At 41.0% G+C, this 20,198-nt stretch overlaps 1 protein-coding gene across 2 annotated transcripts in view; it reads right to left on the reverse strand.

The window, feature by feature from the left end:
• PTPRM (protein tyrosine phosphatase receptor type M) overlaps positions 1–20,198 on the reverse strand; it is a 745,004-nt gene that overhangs the window by 269,081 nt on the left and 455,725 nt on the right. For both annotated transcript variants that reach the window (XM_060028688.2, XM_060028687.2), the window contains exon 12: positions 889–1,162. In XM_060028688.2, coding sequence (XP_059884671.1) covers positions 889–1,162 — 274 coding nt within the window. The remainder of the gene's footprint in view (positions 1–888; positions 1,163–20,198) is intronic.

The raw sequence follows: 20,198 nt of genomic DNA on the forward strand, positions 1-20,198 counted from the left end.
CACACAGTGATTAGCACTTGGACTGCACTCTGATACATTTTCCGGCTCCAGTGCTGGCGGTGGTGCTGGTGGACACCCTGGGAGCAGATGGCGAGCCTGGAGTTACACACAGAACGCCTCTGCCAGGTGGCCCCCCTGGCTTCCTCCTCCGGACCCTCACTGGCTCCCTGTGCAGACACTCGTGGGCAAAACCTGTGCCCCTGATTTCCCCCACTTCTCACTGGCCAAAGGCAGTGATGGTACCAAGACCCACGCTGTGAAGGAGGAAACCACTGTCATATCTGGAAAATTCGCCCTTCCTTCTCTGGAGACTTTCCTATCTCATCAGAGCTCTGGGTTGGTCTGAACAGGAAAGGGAAAAAAATTCAAAAACAACTTGATAGTTTTTATTTTGTTTCTATCTCATCTTTCCAAAGCTGTTTTCTCTTAGAAAAAAAAAGAAAGATAACTAATTTAGTCCCAGCTATAGGAAGCGTAAACTCTTGTGGAACCAAAGAAATGGGACAGAATATGCTGAAGAGACAGATGTTGTGAATCTCACAAAACTGTAAATGAGCTGAGTGTACGTGTTAGAGCTGTACTATTTCCCTGTGAAATAGTAGGCTAAGCAGAATCACTAGCCAACTTTTGGTAACAAGTAAAAACTGAAAATAAAAACCATCATGTTGACAATATCTTCTTCCTACCCAAACAAATATGAATATATGCATTTCTTCCCATGAATTTCTCCAGGTGAAAATAATTTTAAAAAGAGAATAAAACACATTTATTCCAAGTAAAAGCACACAAAAGCATGACTTTCCTTCTTACTGCTACCTTATGTGATCTGACTGTGTTCGCACTGATAACACTGAATGGCCTAAGTAAACAGCCATTTATAAAACTTACCCCGTTGGCTCTGCTAGCAGCTTGGAAATAAATTCTGTAGCTTTTATGGGGAAGGAGAGGGGTGTTCCAGTATCCATTGTATGTCTTATTATCACCAATAGTAAAAGGCTGAGCCGACTGGAGGCTGTTGGCTGGGAATTCAGCAGCGAAGTAGTACTGGGAGTTCAGTAGAGAAGCATTCTGGAAGTGGATGGGCACCGGGTAGCATTTTAAGATTTCTGTTGTCTTTTTAGCTCTTCGAGGACGCTCTTCCTCGACAACTATTTGGTAGACACTAGAAAAAAGAGAGTATTATCAGTGATAGTTTCGGATAACAGAGTTGATTCCCATGGTCTTCAGCTGTGGAGACCCACAGGAGACCCCAAATAAAGAACACACTGGATAGAGCCAACAATAAGTGCTTAGTGCCTAATGGACACGGATTCAACACTTGCTCCATGACAGACAGGGAAAGTGCTTAATGCCTTTGCACAGGACTCTCTCACCCCCAAATAAGACAACTTCTGGAGGGAAAGAAAATTTACCATAGTTAACACGTTTTCATAGAACAATCTCTGCTGTTTATGTGAGCAGGACACCAAGGTAACATTCTTCTTACATGTAACTGAAGATGAATTTGTAGAAAATGAACTCAGTTTACCTAGTCAATGAACCAATAAATATTAACCGTAAGTTTATTAAAAAAGGCAACGTAATATTTTCTTCGGTGACATCTGCATGATCGTGTGTGAAGTTTTATCAAGTCACAAGACACAATGTGTGATGATTCGGGTTAACCAAGGTGTAACTTCCCATATTTTCTTCTATTCCTTTGCTTTCACCATATTCGGTCAGTGGAAAGTGAGGACATCAGAAAAGCAGAGAAAAGGCACTGGAATTTCAAAAGCCAACACCCTGGAGTTACAAGTGGTTTCTAAGAGTAAATCACGAACAGGGCTACTTGAATTCTATATAAAGATAAGATGGGAATGAGTATCCTCAGAAGATGCCTGTGAGACAGATGTCCCCACCAAGGAGTGGATCTCCTGGTCCCTACTCACCTTTCCCTCCCCACCCCCCCTCCAATATCTGTGAATTTCGAATTAACCTTAGGAGAAGAGGAGAAACTTTGAAGGGATGGACTTCTTTATTGAGCTACATACATTTACTAGAATGATGAACTGTTGTGCAGTTTGGTTGGGGAAAAGAAAAGTTTCTAATACGGAGAAAAAACAAACCTCGACAACAGCTTTCAAAAACTGAATCCAGACTAGATTGCAAGTCCTTCTGACAAGGAGATATATCTTTTTCTTACTTTGTCAGAAAAGCACCGTGACTCCCCGAGCAACACTGTAACCCTGGGGCTGCTCAGCACAGCCACTCATTAAAGCCGGGGAAACAGAATAGAAGGGAGGTGCCTACCAAGGCCAAGAGCTGGGGTCGGCCCGGAGAGGTCCCTCTCTGTGCTCCTGTCCGTGTGAACTCTGAATCTGCACCCAGTGAATCTCCTGTTTCTGGAAGTACAACCACTTAGCACATTCTATTTCAGTCATGCAACGCAGCTGCCGTTCAGTTTGTAATTCTGTCCAAAGAAAAACTGACGGTTGTACAACATCGGAATGACTGCTCAGTAGGCAGGGAGTCCAGCAGGCTTACAGTGTAAATAATGATAAAGGGACTTCTGAGCAGGGATGTAAACTTAAAGAAAAGAAGAGAAATATGACTCTTACTTCCTAACATCAAGACTTTCTATTGGTCCTGTAAGATGCTCCACCAAATCTTGCCGAGTTCTCACTGCAGGGTGTATCCAACATAGAAGGAAGAATTTAGGAAGGACCTTCCTTTGGGGGGAGGGGGGGGGACAAGGAACACAGGCAGAGACAGAGGGGGCTTTGATTTCACTCCCGCTTCTCCCTGACCTCTTACATCTACAGTCAGATGTGGCGATTCCACTATATCTGCAAGTTCTTTGGCATTTCTCCCACCAAGTATGGCGTTGGCTAACCTTGAAGATTGCATGCAACCAAGAGAATGTAACAGAGGGACAATGTGTAACACTCAAGGCTTCGGTTAGAGAAGTGCAAACATCATTAAGAAAGTGTGACTGTTTTCCTGCAACGCCTTCTGTCAGGGTAGCAGACACTGGCGTGTGCATCCCCCTAGACTCTACTCCTAATTCTGCTAAAACTGGGGTTTTTAATGAACATCTTTGGTTCTTATTTTTTTCCTATGAAATGAGAGAATTAGATGGGTCTCCAAGGTACATTTTATATTTTTTTTTATTCAGAATTTTTATTCAGCATACAAGAACTACTCTCACAAGATGGATAAATCAAAGAATAATTAATTGCTTTGCAAAGAGATTCTCCATTAAGTAATTTTTAACACTGGCTTTCTTCTATCAGCAAGCTTTTCCAATTTACTTGCTATAGGACATGATTTTCAAAATTCCACTTTAAAAACAACTTCCGGAAAGCCTAGTATACTAGACAAAGTAGAAATATGAAGATTTATGCGAAGAAAAAAATTTGCAGAAGTTATTCCATACAGCAAGTGCTAGGCCAGGAGCCTTGCACATGTAGGTTTTATTTTCTGGTTTTACTGGTGAGAAAACTGAGGTTCAGAGGTGAGGTGCCCGTTCTATCTGGGGCATAGTTAATTAAATAGTAGATGTGGTCTCCTGACCATCCGACAATACAGTTAGTCACTTCTGTATCTCATGAGACAGAATGAAGTGGGCCACGAAGTACATATTTTTGAAGGCGTAACGTAATCCGGAAGTAATTTTTACTTTATATACCTTATATGTAGTAGGAGGGAGGAAATATACTGATATTCACTAATATGCTTCGCTTTACTAAAACTTAATACTAAGTTTCTTTTGTATTCATTTCCTGAATACCCAAGAGGTAAGAGAGAAGGGAATTACCAAGAAAAAGGTTTTGCGATAAGATAATGCAGGTTAGATTGCAAGTTCATCCTGTACAACCTGCAAATAAGGAGAAATGGAGAGAATCAGAAGCTGCAACTCTGCTTCCTCTCTCCCCTCATCTCCATCCTCACTTTCCATCCATCTTTCCCCAGCTTTCCTCATTTATTAAGTCAATGCATACTTTCTGAGCCCGTAGTATGTGCCAGGCACTGGCCTGATTTAACTTGAACAATATGATATTTGACACCCCCTAGAGAAAGACAATTGTTTTGTAATTTTAATGCCATCTAAGTGAATACGGCTGAAAAAAAATTAATTTTTCCAAGTAGCAAGTTGATGAGGATCAGATGAAAATTCAAGAATTAAATGATTATTTAGTGGGCCTCCATTTCAGCCAATTGGTACGTTATGTCATGCACTCTACTCCAGACGTATTACTTTTTAAATAGCTACCATCTACTCATCTTCAGATATATTAAAGGAAGAACTAAGTTGACTAGAGCAATTTCAAACCCAAAATGTCTTTTCATCCTTGCTCCACAAGACAAATTAGATTTGCAAGCATCCAGACCTCAAATCTATTTGCTCTTTAATAATTTAAGCACTGAAAGGTCAAGCAGCTCTTTTCTATTCCCCTTTATCAAAGTCCAAGTGCTAATGAAAAATGGCTGAATCCGTTCTGCTGCCCAGTGGCCACACACTGCTGCCTCCTGGATGGAAATAAACACACTACTGGCATCCAGATCAGCGGTACCTGGACAGAACTTGGTGACTGATGCGTTTTTCATTTGTACAAATAACATCATCCCACTGATGATTTTCACAAGATATTTCCAACCACAAGTGTCATCTCAAAAGTACATTTGAAAATCTCACTGTTTGAATGTTTTTCCTGAAAGGATGACTGAAAAAAGCAAATTCTCACAGATGGAAAACCAAACAGAAGTTTCTAGCTTAGTGAGCTGAATTAAAATCCTTTTATCCTTTTAATGTGTTACTCACGGCCTCTTTGTTTATCAAAGTCTCACCATTCCTAGCCTTCCTCCACCACTGTTCTGGAATTTCAAATCACATAAAACTTTCCTAAGGCATTTGCAGCGTGAGGGCACAATCCATCCTGAAGATGAATCTGCCAAAGATGTGACATCACTGTATCCGAACTTTCCTACAGAATGAAGTTTAATTTAAAGCTTAATTGATGCTAGGCTTTTCTACAACAAAACTCTGAGGCTTTTAGAAGGAGAATAAGAAATCTGCATTTATATAGACTAGCCCATGAAGTATAACCTAGAAAAGAACATCTGAACATCTTTCATGTAGTTTGTTAAACTCGAAAGTTCAAATGTGACAAAATGGTTTTGGTCTTTTCTAACTTTGAAGATGTGAGGGGAAGCCTGCTGCAGATTTGAAACTGACTTCAATATGTGTGTCCTAATTCATTTCCGGATTAAGCCCTTAGTCATAAGTCCATTTTCCTACCCACTTATTCTGTTTCTTATCAGCATAAAATATTGAAGGATTATCCAACCAGATAGCAGGATGGTGGGGGGTGAGGAGGAGAAAAGTACTGATCCGTTTCATTGTTGCTTTTGCCAATCCTTTAAAGTTGTCATTTCTCATCATTTCAAGGACTTAGAATATTTTTCATTTCATGGCACTATTAGGGACTTTCAGCTTGATCTGCAATTTTTGGTAAAAGCCACCTATTCTCTCTCTAGAAAAAAAGAATAGAGTCTAGTATTAATATCTTCTTGAAGATTAACTCTTTGTGGGGGGGGTGAGGGAAAATGAAAGTATAAATTATATTCAAGGCAGGTAAAATAAACGTGTAATTCAGGTTTATTTATGCAATAACACAGAATGTATTTTCTTCCTGTTCTTTTTCAGTCATAGCCTTTCCCTAAACCTGTCAGCATTTACTGAAATGACACCCTGAGGATCCCAATGACCTGGTACAACTGAACTACATTTTAAAAGTATTGTCACCAGTTTAAAATGAGGAAAAAGAAAGGTCAGTTCAATAAGTTCAATGTGTTTGTCATCATGACTAGGATCCACATAACACGGGTGCTGAGAGCAGCTGCCAGAGCCTGTCCTGCTCATTGACTCACAAATGAGGTCTGATCACTAGTTTTCCACAAACAGTGGACCCTGGGTAACACACTGCACAGCATAAACTGATCCGTGGGGTCGAATATTCTATGTTGCCCACTTTAATTTCTCTTTGTCCTGCTCTCTTCTAGATAGGATCGGCCATCTATTGCTGTGGCATATTTTCAGGGTACTACAAATAAAACTGATGCTCTCTTGGCCATAATTCGTCATCAGGAGCTCGCCTGGCATCCCTAAGTTACTTCTGTTCTGCATGTGTGTGCACGTGTGTGTGTGTGTATGTGTAAGCACGCCTGAGCACGTGCTCCCACACCCTGCTGCTCTGCTAGTTAGTGACAAAATCTGATATAATAAAATATTAATTATAGCTGAAAGGCTGGGCGAGAAATATGAACTCAATTACAGCTCCATATTGGGAACAAAGGGCAGGAAGGAAAAATCCTTTAGTTACGGAGGTTTGGGATAATAAAAGGACAACTAGAACATTAGACTTGGGCCAAGAAGCTGTGTAAAAGGCCACATGTTATTAATCTTCACGACAGGCACCAAATTTCAAGTAAATTAGTCCAAGATGGAACATCTTTAAGAGTGACTTCTCCTCCTTTTAACAAGTGAAGACGTTTTCCTTTGCACATTTCATTTCAGTTACGTTTGTCATAATTTAATCATCACAATTTCATAACAAATGCATGACTATAAAAATTATAACTCAAGGTCTGCTACTATTTTTAAAGCTTGTTTTTCTTAAATAGCTCTAGGGATTTGAATAAAACTAGAAAAATCCAATACTATCAAAGCCATACTAAATATCTTCACTATTATACTCAAGTCAGGATCTTTCAGTCCCTAAAGGTAGCAGTAGCGCAGGCCAGGAGAGCCAGAATACAAATGCCACTGTCCCGAAGGGCGTGCCGCTGAGAGCACAGTGAACTGGGATCCCATGCCCAGGTGACTGGGTCCAGCACTGCCACCAAATCATCCCCTGACCACTAAGGTCCTTTCCAGCTCTGATATTTTTATAATCCCTGGTACAAGATCAGGCAAGTTGTGACGTCAACAAGTGAGAAGAAAACTATTTTATTCATATTTCCTTATTTTCTACGATATTTATCACATATCAAGCCCTGTGCCAGGCACAAGGGAAGAAGAAAAAGAGGAATGAAGTCCACACTGTCCCCGTTCTCGGGGTGTTAGAAACAGGTCCCTCCAACAAAGAACTGGGACAAGATGCTGACAGAGGTTTGTACAGAGTGAAAGAGGGTACAGAGGGGGAGTGTCAGTGTCTACAGTGGACTTGAGGACACAGGGGCGTGGAGGGGGAAGCTGGGGCAAAGTGAGAGTAGCATCGACATATACACACTACCGAATGTAAAATAGCTAGCTAGTGGGAAGCAGCAGCATAGCACAGGGAGATTGGCTTGGTGCTTTGCGATGACCTAGAGGGGTGGGATAGGGAGGGTGGGAGGGAGGCTGAAGAGGGAGTGGATATGGGGACTGTGTATGCATATGGCTGATTCACTTTGGTGTACAACAGAAACTAACACGGTATTGTGAAGCAATTATACTCCAAAAAAGATCTATTGAAAAAAAAAATCTCTTGTGGCATCAGCTTCCCCGAGGACATCTGGTCTGGACCTAGTGCCCAAACGCTCCTACTGCCGGTGACGCCCGAAGACTGTCCTGTGCTGCCTACAGCCATCCACTTTCCCCCCAAATTAGAGATAAAGGAATGCCAACAAACAAAAAGCTCATGTCTTTGGATTCCCAATGCAATCTCCATTCACTGCGACCACCTGTGCCAACAAAGACCCACCCAAGTCTCAACAAGTCTCCCATCAGACTCCCAAGAGGCACGAGGATTCTTCATCAATAGGACCAAACACTGAGGGTAATGGCCGGGCTCTGGCTCAGATGCCTGCCAGGGTCCCAGCAGGCCTGTCCCGAGAGTGCCCGAGTTTCCCGGGGAGGAATCCCAGGAGTGGCAGGGTTTTCCTCACAGTTTCCATACTGCCCAGCTCCTGGCAGAAGGACGCTGCAGGGCATGACAACCAGGGCTGGTTGCTGACTCCCATCCCGCTGTGATGCCCAATGTGAGGAATAAGAACCAGGTAGACTGCTCTCTGGGGAGGGCAGGGGGAGCAGCCTGCAAACACGCAGAGCCTCGGTCTCTGCTCCCCTCCACCTCCCCACAGGTGCCTTCCAGGCAAACTTGGAACTCCTTTTTCTGCCTTCTCTAATCACGCCGCAGGTTACAAGAGCCATCATCTCTCAATTTTAGTATTTCATTTGCTCTCCATTTTAATCATTAAGGTGAAGTCAAAATATTACAGATGTGTTGGTTGTTTTGGGGGCAGTGGTGGTAGAATTTGGCAGTGGGAGCCCCTTGCACCCTTCCCAGGCCAGTGGCCCCTGGCCCGGCCTTCTGCAGAGGTGGCCCTGAGCAAGGCCTGTGCACCTGCCCTGCGGGCCCCGGAGCATCAGACTGGAGCTCTGGTCTCCTACACAGAATCCTTCGGAGGGGATTATGTTGAAGAAAAAGAAAATCTGAGACATGAGGGAAGGAAAGCGAGACAGTATATTTTCATGCACAAAAGCAAGTTTGAAATGGAGTTTGAGGGAAAGGTAAATTAAGTTTCACAGTATAACTGCTCAAATACATCTCCTCTATTATTATTATCTTCCCCTGCAATTTTTCAGGCTTCTTTTCAAGGGTCTGGAAGAACAAACTTAGTTTCCAAAATGAATTTTCAAAGAGATGACTGACACTGTCATCCTAAAAGCAACTTTAATAAAAATGATCTTTGTTTCCTGGCAGTAAAGGAATGCAGAGTATTATTTTTTAATACAATAAAAGTCACCTAAAATCAGGTGGGGGAAGGGTGGTGGCAGTGGTAATAAGGGATTTAGTACCTTTTGTGAACACACTCTGTAGCAATTCAGCTACAATAACTCATAAAAAAACCGAGCCAATATAGTAATACAAAACTGAAGTTTTACTGTTAAATGACATTTTAGTTTTTGTGACTATGTGTACCAATGAAAAAAGGAAAAATTTTAGGTTGGAAGTCAGGTATTTAGAGCTCCTTTCCTTAAACAATTTTAGCAATGGATAGAACCTTTTCAAAAGGTTCCAGAAATGTGACAAAAGAAACTTTTAGCCCCAAAGGTTTAAGATGGTCTTGCAGTTTACAATTCTTCAATAAAGAAGAGGGAACAATTAAAAAAAAAAAAACTATTAATAAGCATTTCAAAAGAATTGGTATTTTCTTTCTTTATTCTCCGGAGACTATTAAACACGGTAATATGAAAAAAGAACATACATATCAACAAAAAAAGACTGATGAATTTGATTAAAACAATCCAATACACTATAACAAAGCTGTTTAACCCAAGTCCTTCAAGTACTCAAAATTTCGCTAGTAAACACTGAGCAGATTTTGATGGAGTTAGGCTTGACCAAAAAAATAAAAAGGAAGTCTTAGCTTAAAAACAAAAATGAAGAAATAATGAAGAAAACCAAAACCGAAAACCCCTGCTTCTAACTTCTAAGAATGAAGTATTAGAGATAAACCCCAAAGATTACAAGGATCATAATCTAAAAACAAAGGCATTATATATTTTCTTAACACTGGAAGAGACAATAAAGAAAGGATATTAATTTTCAGGAAAGCCCATGTCTGCAAAGGAAGGTGTAACCACATTGGTTCCAGAGAGATTCTGCAGGGACGATGTCTGTGGTAGGGATGGCTCCTGGGAGGGGCCTTGCAGGCCATGCACTGTTCACAGGGAGAGCATGGCTGACTGTTAATCCCCCCAGACCTCAGTTCCTGTATCTGTACACAGAGTGCTGGCATTTGACCAGGAACTCTGCTCTGGATGATTAGAAATCACTCCATAAAGGACCAAGCATGGGACTGCCATATTATAGCGACTCAATCCAAGTAACAACAATTCTTCATTTTTTTATTAGCCTAATTATTATTCCTGTCAGATCATAACTGAGGTTCAGAAGTATTATACTGGGACTTAGAAACTTTCCTATGACACAGGCATAAGAAAAGAGGCTACCAAGTTATCTACAAGGTACTGCCGTCTTTACAGACCAGAATAGAGTCAACAATAAATAAGAAAAGCTTTCCTATATTGAGCTGATAACGTCTGTGGTAGATGCTGTCCTGACTGCTTTGCTTACTGTCATTCACCTCCTAGCTGCCCTTTGAGGTAGATATTATCACTCACAACTAATTGAGGAAGAAAATGAGACAGAAAAGTATCACTTGCCCGAGATTACAGGGCAAACAAGCACTAGGATTGAAACCCAGGGTCACCAAACTCCATGCTGTGATTGGCTGCATATTTGATGCTTCTGAACACCTCTGCACCTTCGTCCCCAGGAAAGAGCCCTTGTTTGTAACTACTCCAACCGGCAGTGCTTTCTCATCTCTGTGGGGTTTGGACTGGAACAGTAGGTCTTCTAAAACTGATGATTTTACAGAATGACTGCACATATTTCTTACAACAACCATAAACTTATTGTCAAAGTATGGGTTTCCTTTACAATACAGATACTATTTTTTTTAATATAAATTTATTTGTTTTTATTTATTTATTTATGGCTGCGTTGGGTCTTCGTTGCTGCACGCGGGCTCTTCTCTAGTTGTGGCGAGCAGGGGCTACTCTTCGTTACAGTGTGTGGGCTTCTCATTGTGGTGGCTTCTCTTGCTGCGGAGCATGGGCTCTAAGCGCTCAGGCTTCAGTAGTTGTGGTGCATGGGCTTAGTTGCTCCACGGCATGTGGGATCTTCCCGGACCAGTGCTCAAACCCGTGTCCCCTGCATTGGCAGGCGGATTCTTAACCACTGTGCCACCAGGGAAGTCCCCACAGATACTACTGAAGTAGTAGTCTACTTCAGTAGTAGTAGTAGTAGTAGTCGTCTCGGTATATTGGCATAAAAGTTAAAGGGCAGTAGTGATTAGAAATTTTAAGCATTTTACCAAAAACAAGGAATAAAGGGAAAAAAAAAACTGAACATCAATCTAGTCTGTGTGTTTTGTTAAGCAAATCCTGATATTATAGTTTTACCCTTTCTTAGCACTTCAGTTTACAAAGAACTTTCGACTGTATTAATCCTCATGATGATGCTGTGAAACGGACATATCTTGTGTTAGACCCAATTTCAGAACTAAAGAAAGACCCAGAGTTCACAGGATGCCCAAGGTCACACAGTAGTGTAAACAACTCAGCCCAGATGCAAACCCTGGTCCATGCAATTGTTCTTTTCTTTTAATTGATTACTAATTAATTTTAAGCTTTCATTACATTTTAATTTGATTTTGATGACAGTTGTTTTCAGAGAATTCTTTGTAATAATTCTAAATGGTTCCCAGTTTCTTTTAAAAAGTATAATTCTGATATACCTTTCAGGTATGTAGCATTATAATTCAACATCTGTATACACTACAGAGGGGCCACCATGACAAGTCCAGGTACCATCCATCACCCCACAGTTCATGACCCTTCACCCATTTCTCCCACCTCCCAATCCCCTTTCCTACCTATGGGGGGCGGGTGGAAAGCAAAGGAGAAAGGAGGGTGTCAGTGACCCTGAGAGGTGAGAAGCAGAAGTTTCAAAGGGGTCAGTATAGGCGTGCAAGATTCTAGTGATGTTCCTGATGAAATCTGCAGTAGTCCTTCTGAATTTCTCTTCTTATTAAAAAAAATAAGATCGATCCAAGGGTAAGGGTAGGGTGTTTTTTTATGCTTCTGCATTCTATGGAAGGGTCATGGTATTTAACTTTTATTTAGAGATGAGAATATAAATTTTAAACGCTTCTTCTTCCTTATACATCCAACGAGTTAAAAGGAGGTTTGAGACCTTTGGCTTCTTATCTGTAAAGGTTTCAGTGATAATTACTTCTCACAAGAAAAAGATGATGTTCAATTCAAGAAACACTTATTGCACACTTAATTAGGTTTGAGGTACTGAAGGATATTCAGAAACTAAATTATGAAAATCATTTTGTGATCATTTTGCATTTCCTATTATATTTACATACATTTTACATAATAATTAGCCTAGGAAAAGGCTCACTTCCAACATTAAATTCATAAATCTAGTTAATACTCCTGAGTGCTGGTCAAGCTTCATTTACTATGTATATGGTTTTAATTGTATTTGCTGGGGTGACCACTGTCTACATCTCTTTACTTCCTCTGATCCTAGGCTGTTCTAAAGGCTGCTCCTCTCCTTGGTGGACCCACACCTGCCTTCCAGCCCCTGATTGGCCACTTCCTACTTTTCCTTTGAGTTTCAGCTGAAACAGCACATCCCGATTTCCTTGTTGGGATTTCATCCTTCTGTCATATGCTCTCAGTGTACTCTGGGTTTCTCTACACAGCTTGATCACCATCCTAGCACAGTGACTTGAAAATAAAGATGCTCAATAGATATTTGGTGCACAAATGAATGAATAATAGGCAAATGTCAACCCTCAAATTTCCTATAACACTTGGCAATATTGTAAAGGGCAACAATTTTAGCTAGAGACTAATAACTTCAGAGAGCTCTTACCAATTCTCACTGAGCAGGAAATACACTGACACTGGACAGGCAAACACTATTAGGGAAACATAGAGAAATGAAAAAAATAGGACACAGAGAACAGCTCAAAATGGATACGACGATATGGAGAAAACAAACATTGCTACCCAATCGTTCTACTATCTCACAGATTGAAGAACTGACTGTTAATTAAATTAAGGAGCTGAAAACCAAATATAGGTAACCATCACAAGCATAATGTAATAACAGACTTAATAAACTAATTTTTGATGAAACAGAAGGCACATCAGCTTTTTCCTGTGCTTTGCTGTTCTCATCATAAACGATTACACTGTCCAGACTTAGAAGCGCTGGTTGAGAAAATGTTCTGCTGAAGAGAATGACATAAAACAGTGTTCATTATACGGCCATGTCCGCCCCCCTCCACAGGATCACGAGGTTCTGACACCTGAGGAGCGTGGTCAGGTCCTCTCCGAGGGGCTCCTTGGCTCCCAAAGCCCACAGCTCTCAGCAGCTCCCTGGACGGGCTTTCACTGTCTGCCCCAAGCGTAACTATCAGCCTCTTTGAACTTGTCATCTTTTCTCACGTACTTATGTGATTGTAACACTTAAAAAAATGAAAGTGAAGCGCCTATAGTCGGATCAGTCAGTCTTCGTCAAAATGTCCAGGATCCTGTCTCCCAAAGCCTAACAGTCTCAGCTCGGAACACCTCTAGAAATTCATCCCTTAAACTCCGTGGAATCAATAATCGTGATTAGGAAGACCCAGCAGCTGCTGAGAGCAAATGGCAGAGCAGCAGTGAGATTTGTCACTCAGGCGATAAGTTGTTCAATTCAAGGCATCGGCAACCTTCTGGGGCTCTGGGTTTACAATTGAGACAGCTTTTAAGTGATTCCACTGTTTCATTTATGGATGGTCCAGACAGACGGTGTGGGGGGAAGAAGCAGGGGGTAACTTTCTCTATTGTCAGTGGCCAGTGAGTTCAACCTGCATGTCTGCCTCCCCATCCTGACAGGTGGCTTCTGGGCTCCTGGTCAGCTGGTGGGGGGGCTGTGCCCAGCACTACTGACCTCACCTCCAGGGAGGCGGTCACGTATGATAACGTACGGCCTCCACTATAAATGACACTCAAGGGCCTTTGTGTAGCCTGCAGTCCAACCTCAGACATTGATCTTTGCAGAGACAACCATGGGTTCCTTTGGGTACAGGAATGAGAACAACGAGAAACGGTGTGATCAAAACCTTGAGTCTTCCCTGTCCCTCAGCCAAGAGTCAGCCACACTCATCCGCTAAGCGTCCTGGAGCATTCACTCCTTTGGCGCTCTTTCAGTAAGACACCGTCTCATCCATTCGCTGGCATTGCAAACACACCCCAGTGTGTTTCATAATGGTCCCCAAAGTGCCTAGCACAGGCTCAGGGCAAAGGGGTTAGGGTGATCCAGTAAAAGAAAGGTAGAGAGAAGCAAAAAGACAAAGGTCCAGAAGGTTCTTCTGAGCAAGAAGCACTAACAACGCCACCTCTTTACTGCTTATGAAAACTGGGATTTACAAATATTCATATGGGGCTTCCCTGGTGGCGCAGTGGTTGAGAATCTGCCTGCTAATGCAGGGGACACAGGGTTCGAGCCCAGGTCTGGGAGGATCCCACATGCCACGGAGCAACTGGGCCCGTGAGCCACAACTACTGAGCCTGCGCGTCTGGAGCCTGTACTCCGCAACAAGAGAGGCCGCGACGCTGAGAGGCCCGCGCACCGCGATGAAGAGGGGCCCCCGCTTGCCACAACTAGAAAAAGCCCTCGCACAGAAACGAAGACCCAACACAGCAAAAATAAATAAATAAATAAAAAATATTCACATGATTAGTAATTTCCAGTAAATTACCAGAGAGTCATGGCTGAGCTAGTTTTTCAATTTTGAGTGTCCTAGTATGCACTTTAACAATACTTTAAACAGTTAACATCACCAATCACTTTGATTAGGCGATACATTCTCTTTTTTTCTTCTAAAAGAACTAAATGTTTCTGGTTCCCCTAAGTCCCGTTTCTAATGAAAATCAGCATTTGACATGTACAAGATCGCTTTCCTAAGTGTTAGCGATACCTTAACTGGGCGGATGAAAAGGAACCTGTACACCTGTCCTATGCCCCAACCCAGTAACCCACCCTCCACGGCTGCAGCTAATCTTCCCTACATTTTTTCCTTACCTAAGTCCCTGGAATCCCTGCTCACTGCCCATTGGATACAACTCCACCCCCTGGTATGGAGCATAAGGTCGCCCAATCAATCAATCTACCCCTGATCTCCCTTCCGCTTCTCCCATCCCGCCATCCCACCCCTCTCTAATTATATCACACTTCTCATCACCAGAGCAGGCCAACTTGGTCCTCCCCACCCTCCTGGGATGCATCTGTCTTGCTCAGTATTTAGTCCCTGCCACACACGTAACCTCCTGTCTCCATGTGACATACATCCCGTGGGCAACATCCATCTGTCAAGACTCAGCTCCTCTCTGGAATCTTACCCAACACCCCCCACCCCAAGTACAGTCCCGCCCTCCGGCTCCTCAGCACCCGAGACAGGGGACCAGAGCACATGCTGGGCTCACGTGTCGAGACTGCAACCCCCTGGAGAACAGAGCCCACGACAGGCCCCTCTGGATCCCCAGGGAGTCACACAGCACTCGGAACCTAGTGTCTACTGCGTCAATGTAACCCCAACAGCAGCTCCGTGAGCTGACGTGGCGTCACCCTGAGGCTCAGAGATGTTACGAGATTTGTAACCATCACATAGATAGTCGTTGAGAGAGCTGGGATTTGAAACTGGGTTTATTTACTCCAAAGAGTATGTTCTTTCCGTGTATCATGGGAGTCATTTTAGAAAGTTAGGTCCGCTATTCACGTGATGCATATTCAGAGTAATTATTTGAATATCAGAAGAGTTTCCTGCCTATGTCAAAGGATGGAAGACTGATTCTGCCCATCCAAAAGACCACGCATGACACCTGATACTGTCTTATTGTTTAGGCCGTAATGATATTGCTTATTCATTACTGATAGATTCAGTAGTTTCCAATTAATTTAGAGCAAAGTACTGGGTAGATCTGAACATTATACATTGATTTATAATAGGTTAATTTAAAATGAAGCTAGTTTTTTTTTTTTTTTTTTTGGCTGCATTGGGTCTTCGTTGCTACACACAGGCTTTCTGGCTTTCTCTAGTTGCGGTGGGCAGGGGCTATTCTTCGTTGCGGTGCACGTGCTTCTCATTGCGGTGGCTTCTCCTGTTGTGGAACACGGGCTCTAGGCGCGCAGGCTTCAGTAGTTGTGGAGCGCCGGCTCAGTAGTTGTGGAGCGCCGGCTCAGTCGTTGTGGCTCGCTGGCACTAGAGTGCAGGCTCAGTAGTTGTGGCGCACGGGCTTAGTTGCTCCACGGCATGTGGTATCTTCCTGGGCCAGGGCTCAAACTCGTGTCCCCTGCATTGGCAGGTGGATTCTTAACCACCATGCCACCAGGGAAGTCCCTGAAGCTACTTTTAAATTACAGAATCCTTGGATCTTAAGGTAAACTTTGTATTGTAAGGTTTTACACTACAGTTTTTTCTTTCATCCAGCAAGAAAGTAATATAAAGAGATAAATTTTTTTATGGATAAATAATAAAATATTTGCAAATCGCTATTTAACTGGTTCCTGAGCCAAGATCAAACTAATAGATAAAACTATTCTGATTAAAGGGCAATTTTTATAGAGACACAGATGTAGAGAACAAACCAATGGACACCAAGGGGGGAAAGTGGGGGTGGGGTGGTGGTGGGATGAACTGGGAGACTGGGATTGACATGTATACACTAATATGTATAAAACAGGTAATTAATAAGAACCTGCTATACAGAAAAATAAAATAAAATAAAATTCAAAAAAAGGACAATTTTTAGAATCTGGAGAATAAATTCTAATATAATCATAATGATTGAATGACCATAAAATGGTACTTGAATAACAGATACCTTTCTTTTAAGAAAGTGAAAGGAGGAGCACTCTTCGAGAGTGGAGACAACAACAGACCCCATTGAGCCAAGCAAGTTACTTGTCTCATGGACTCTTCGTTGGTATGGCACGTTGCAAACTTTACTTTTAGAGTGGTTCTAAACAGAAGATTTGTTTCCTTTTGTTTTATGCTTAAGTTTATTCATAAACTTAAGTTTAGAGCTGATAAAGACCATAATTAGCTAACGACTCAGGGGTCAACATGGAAACACCTAACCTTTTTAAAGAGCTGTTGTACAGAACTGGGGTCGGGGGAGAGTTCATTACCTAGTTATAGTATCAGTTCCTCAAAACTTGCAAATGCATAAATAAACAGGTAACCAGAGGCAATCAGAATTTAAAATGCAGGAGAGACATTAGAATTTATAGGAATTCTATTTAGGATTTTATTGATAGACACACTTATTAAATTCTTAATTTATTTTTCATGTCAAATTAGATTTTTCGTGATAGCAGATTTGAAGAGAATGAGACAAACAAAGGAAAAGGTAGAGGCCCAGGGCTGGTCGTGTGAAAAGAAACAATGAGAACCACCTACTGCTACAGCCTGAAGGGTGCCAGAGCAAGAAGAAACACTTACGTAGCATTTAGTGTGTGTGAAGTATGGTTTGAAGTACTATTTGAAATACAGTACCTCAGTTAATCCTCACAAGAACCCTATAATGCTGAAATGCTCAAAGGCTCCTTGCATGAAGCAGAAGAGAAAGGGGTGTCCAAGAAGGTGGTGACAACGCAGTGATAATGTCTTTCCTGGGACATAGAAAGGGGAGACAATCATATAGATTGCTGCTGCTTTAAAAAAAATGTAAAAAGGATCTGGTCCATACTTCCTAACATCAAACTTCTAAACCGTAGTCAATCATATGCCAACAATTGTAATTCCTAAAATAGGAAACTTCTTAGAACAAAGTGCATGATTATCTCCTACCTTTCATTAGTAATAATGATCTCTTTCCTTTCTTTTACTGACAAAAGTTAGTTTCACTGTCCCATCCGAGGTGGCAAGTGTCACAGACTCCCTGGCACTCTCACGCTGAGTCCCTTTAACAAAAACTGCTGTGTGATACCCAGCTTGGGGCCATGAGTACAGGCCCACAAAGAGAATAAAGCTCGTTTCCCATACAGCTCCAGGATCAAATGGAACGTGTGTGAGAAATATAACACATTTTCTTAAAATAAATACAATTGCTTTACTGCCTGTTTATTCTCAATGGAATGAAAACTTGTCCTTCACCTTCTTCGAAGACTAAGAGTGGATTTTTCAAAAGACAGAGAGCTGTATAATGAGAAAAATAGCATCCTTTAATGCCTTTTTCATTTTCTGTCTAATTTGTTACAAAAGAATATTTGATGAGTAATTTGAATAACTCAAGAAATACTGAAGTTAACAATGACACTTTAATATCAGAACGTTTCCTACTTTACCACGTAAAACAAAGCAGCATAAGGAAAAAAGTGTTAGGAGTAAATGAGAATAGCACACATTTGCAGTCTACCATGAGAAAAAATTCAAGGCAAAATCAGTTTAATAAAAATCTGGACATAGTACATAAAAATAAATTCTTGACTTATATATGAAACTGCAGGTGTTACATGATACAAGTCTTTTTGTTTTTAAATCAGAGGTGTTTTGGATGAATAAAGCATTTATGATTGCTTTTTACTAACAAGAAATATTTCCTATCTCATTTGAAACCTTACTTACCTAGGACACATTGTTGAAAAAAGTTAGGCAAAATATGTCTTCCATTCCTTACGCCTCCTCTCTTCCCCATTCATAAGGTAGTGAAGTTCCTATTTACTTTAAGATTTTGGCCCCGATTCTCAGCAACAGAAACTATTCACAAATTGCTTTTTAAACATAACTGTTGAGGAAGCATTCAACTTAGAGGATAGCCACAGTATAAGTCACCAATGACTGCCAATGCACAGCATCAAAATAATTGGGGCTAAAGACATGGAAACAACCTAAATGTCCATCGACAGATGAATGGATAAAGAGGATGTGGTGTGTGTGTGTATATATATAATATATATGAATATTACTCAGCCATAAAAAAGAATGAAATAATGCCATTTGCAGCAATATGGACAGTCCTAGAGATTATCATACTACGCGAAGTAAATCAGAATGAGAAAGACAAATACCATATGATATCACTTATATGTGGAATCTAAAATATGACACAAATGAACATATCTATGAAACAGAAACAGACTCACAGACATAGAGATCAGACTTGTGGTTGCCAAGGGGGAGGGAAGGACTGGGAGGTTGGGATTAGCAGATGCGAACTCTTATATACAGGATAAATAAATAAGGTCCTACTGTATAGCACAGGGAACTATACTATAACTATATCTCAATACTGAGATAAACCATAATGGAAAAGAATATGAAAAATTATATACATGTATAACTGAGTCACTTTGCTGTACAGCAGAAATTAAACACAATATTGGAAATCAACCATATTTCAATAAAATTAAAAAGAAATAATCTGGACTACTTTACTATTAGAAGAACAAAGTGGCTGCCATGAATTAAAATTACATTCACATGGTTCAGCTTCGGTGTTAATGTTTTGGTTGTTGCTGTGATTACTGCCCTCCTTCCATCCCTCCCTGTAGGCACACAACTGTAATAGATGTTTTCCCCACTCAACAGTTTCTCCTGAATGAATGAATCAAAGAATGATTTGGTAATCTTTGAACATTCCACTGAAATGAATATCAAAATATTTAATTAGTTAACATATTCAAGCACTGAGTTTTAATTAAGAAGACACCGAGCTGCAAAACATTTATGAACAAATTAAAGCAACAATGCCTAAGGAACAAAAATGAGAGTCATTTGAATTACAAAAACGTGATTGAGTCTCAAGCCACAGCCCATTAGAAGGTATAAAACATCATTAATGAGGGTTACTGCACACAGCAGATTATCTATAAAGACATACATCACGAGAGTAAAATCACAGACAGAACTTTTGTTAGTGCAAGAAAAGCACCACAGTTAGTGTAAAACTCATTCTTTATTTAGAGTTGCTCTTTTACTGCCAAATTATTAGGGTTTTCTCTGTTGGACTCTGTCTGCATGTAATAAACAGTGGGGAGAAGAAGAGAGAGAAATGAGGTGATCCTAAACGAGTAAAAGAAAATTAAGCTTTTCCCTGTCTTATTAAAGAAAAAAAATCGAATCCATGAACAGACATTAAAATTCTGTCCTAGGTGCTAGTTTACTGGCTGGAATGATGGAATTTGTGTTCTTCCTGGCCATCTCAGGATTTAAATAATTTTATGTGACAGAGCTGATGCGCTGATCGATAAAAAGACAACAATCATTTACACTGAGAGTTTAGTGCAATTTCAAGAATCCGCATTAACCACGCTGAGTGTTTGTAGTGGAATCAGTATACAAGCACCTCACTTAGTAAAGTGCCTCAGTGAAGTATGACTGAATTTTCAACACCAATGAATATGGATTAAAGAAAAATCAAATCAATCAAAAGAATGGGTTTTTTTGCAATCACACAATGACAGTATTTTTGAACACATAATTCTGTGCAAAATCCAGGAAAGCCAACAGATGTTCACTTCCATTTCTTCTTCTAGTATTTATCTTACCATTTGGGAAAAGCTTTCTTGTATTGCAGTTGATTACATGTGCATTTTGCAAAT

Source organism: Delphinus delphis, chromosome 13, assembly GCF_949987515.2.
Source record: "Delphinus delphis chromosome 13, mDelDel1.2, whole genome shotgun sequence".
Classification (NCBI taxonomy): domain Eukaryota; kingdom Metazoa; phylum Chordata; class Mammalia; order Artiodactyla; family Delphinidae; genus Delphinus; species Delphinus delphis.